At 41.7% G+C, this 2295-nt stretch overlaps 1 protein-coding gene across 1 annotated transcript; it reads right to left on the minus strand.

Annotated features, from left to right (window-relative positions):
• Positions 1 to 1359: 1359 nt before the first annotated feature.
• On the minus strand, positions 1360 to 2109 carry LOC112464206 (voltage-dependent L-type calcium channel subunit beta-2-like). Its single transcript, XM_025031059.1, has 2 exons — positions 1548 to 2109; positions 1360 to 1511 (listed from the first exon to the last, which is right to left on the minus strand). The coding sequence occupies exons 1-2, from the start codon at positions 2107 to 2109 to the stop codon at positions 1360 to 1362; spliced, it is 714 nt and encodes a 237-aa protein (XP_024886827.1).
• Positions 2110 to 2295: the final 186 nt, after the last annotated feature.

The raw sequence follows: 2295 nt of genomic DNA on the forward strand, positions 1-2295 counted from the left end.
TAATTTCAATCTCCAGCGGAGAATTCTCATATTTGCATCTTGGGCATTTTTAAACCAAAGTAAAGGCTTATGATCTGTGACTAATGTAAATTTCCGCCCGAATAAGTATGGTCGGAAGTGTTTAACACAGTATATTATTGCTAATGCTTCTTTCTCGTATGTATCGTATTTTATTTCATTGTCGGTTAAAGTTCGTGATGCGTATGCTATTGGTCGGTCTTTATTTATTTTTTCTTGTGATAAAATGCCTCCTACGGCAATTCCAGAAGCGTCGGTAGTTAAAATGAAAGGTTTTGAAAAATCAGGATATTGTAAAACTGGTTCTTGGCACAATTCTTGTTTTAATTTTTCGAAAGATTTTTCTTGAACAGATGTCCAATCAAAAGGCGTATTGTTTTTTAATAGGTTCGTCAAAGGTTTAGCTAATTTTGAAAAGTTCGGTATAAATCTCCTGTAATATCCTGCTAACCCAAGAAATTGTTTAATATTTTTCGGAGTTTTTGGCCTAGAAAATTGTCTCACGGCTTCTAATTTTCTTGGATCGGGTTTAATTCCATCGCTACTTATTATGTGTCCTAAATATGTTACCTCGGTTTTTAAAAATTCGCATTTATCGGGCTGTAGTTTTAAATTAGCTTGGCGGAGTCGTTCCATTACTAAATTATACCTTCTTTCGTGTTCTTCTAATGTAAGAGCGGAAATAATAATATCATCCATATAAATAAATACGCCTTCTATTCCTGTTAATATTAGATCCATTAGTCGTTGGAAGGTAGCGGGGGCATTCTTTAACCCGAAAGGCATTCTTTCGAATTCATAGTGACCATTAGGAGTCGTAAATGCGGTTTTATGGCTATCTGCGGGGTCCATTTCTATTTGGTGAAACCCAGAGGCAAGATCACATACTGTGAAATACTTTGCATTGCCTAATTGGTCGATAATTTCGACAATGTTCGGTAATGGGTAGGCATCGCCCATGGTTTTTCATTTACGCCCCGGAAATCTAGTACCACTCTCCAACGTTTGTTTCCCTTTGAATCTTCCTTTCTTGGCACTATCCAAATGGGTGTATTGTAAGGTGACTGAGAAGGTTTTATGATCCCTGCCTCGAGCAGTTCCTTTACCTGCTTATTTATTTCTTTTTTGTGGATTTGCGGAAATCTATATTGTCGAGTATTTATAGGTCGATCATCTGTTGTCTGTATTTGATGTCGCAGTACATGAGTTGCTGTTAATTTTTCTCCGGGAATATGAAATCGATCTTGACTATTTCTTATGAGTTTCATAACGCTTTTCCTTTCTTCGTTATTTAAATGCTCTAATCGTAGCAATTTTGTAATTTCCGTAAGCCTATCTTTCTTAGGTTCTCCGGATGATACGAAACATTCGCGTGAAACAGGGAGTCGTCGTCTCCGGCTTCTTGAAGAAGTTCTTCCGTTTCTCCTTAGCGGGTGGGGTCGTCAGGGTCGCCTTGCCGGGTCGCACGTTCCCGACACTATCGCTGTCGTCACCTGGCGTAGGTGGTGTGGAACCACGTGAGGGCATACCACTCTCGCCAAGGTTCCCTGAAGACCCTCCTCGCGTCGAGTAGAGGCCCTTCGTGCCACGCGCGGCGCTCGCCTGTAACCTTAAGGCCTCCAGCTTCACAGGTGACGGGATGAAACCCACGTCGCAATTCTCTTTCACGAGCCTGCCGATCCACCAGTTGTTGTCATACTTCTCCTTGATGTGAAGAAAGTCACGGACGTCGAAGCTGACGGCCGAACCGTGGACAGGTGAGTCATCGTCGACGGATCCGTCATAGCTCACGTTAGTCCGCACTGCAAATGCTACCGGCTTCGATCTGGCTTTTTCGAGTTGATTGAGGGCCTGTCTCTCCTTCTCGCGTCGCAGGCTCTCCTTCTCCTCGTCCAGAGAAAGATCCGAGCTCGGCTGCGAATAGTTTGAGTCCGCCGAGCCCGGGTTGTTGGTGAGATTTGCCGAGGTGGATGCAGCGGTAGGACGATGATCGTATTTTTCCGGATAGTCGCGTGAAATAACGTTATTAGTTGGTGCTTCTAATATTAGCTGATTTTGCTTTGATTTACGTTGGTTCCGGAAATTTTTCATTATTTCCTGGAATCGAGCTTGTGCGCATGCCAATGTTTTTGAAGACGGTTTACTTTTTCTGTTAAATTCATAAATTTTTTCCATATTAAGATTATATGATTTTACTCTTCTCATAAGTTCTGCAATAGTAACCTGAGAGGTATTGTTTTTATTATTATCACTTTTTATGGGTATTCCAACCCTTGG

Source organism: Temnothorax curvispinosus, unplaced genomic scaffold, assembly GCF_003070985.1.
Source record: "Temnothorax curvispinosus isolate PA1 unplaced genomic scaffold, ASM307098v1 QBEX01014000.1, whole genome shotgun sequence".
Classification (NCBI taxonomy): Eukaryota; Metazoa; Arthropoda; class Insecta; order Hymenoptera; family Formicidae; genus Temnothorax; species Temnothorax curvispinosus.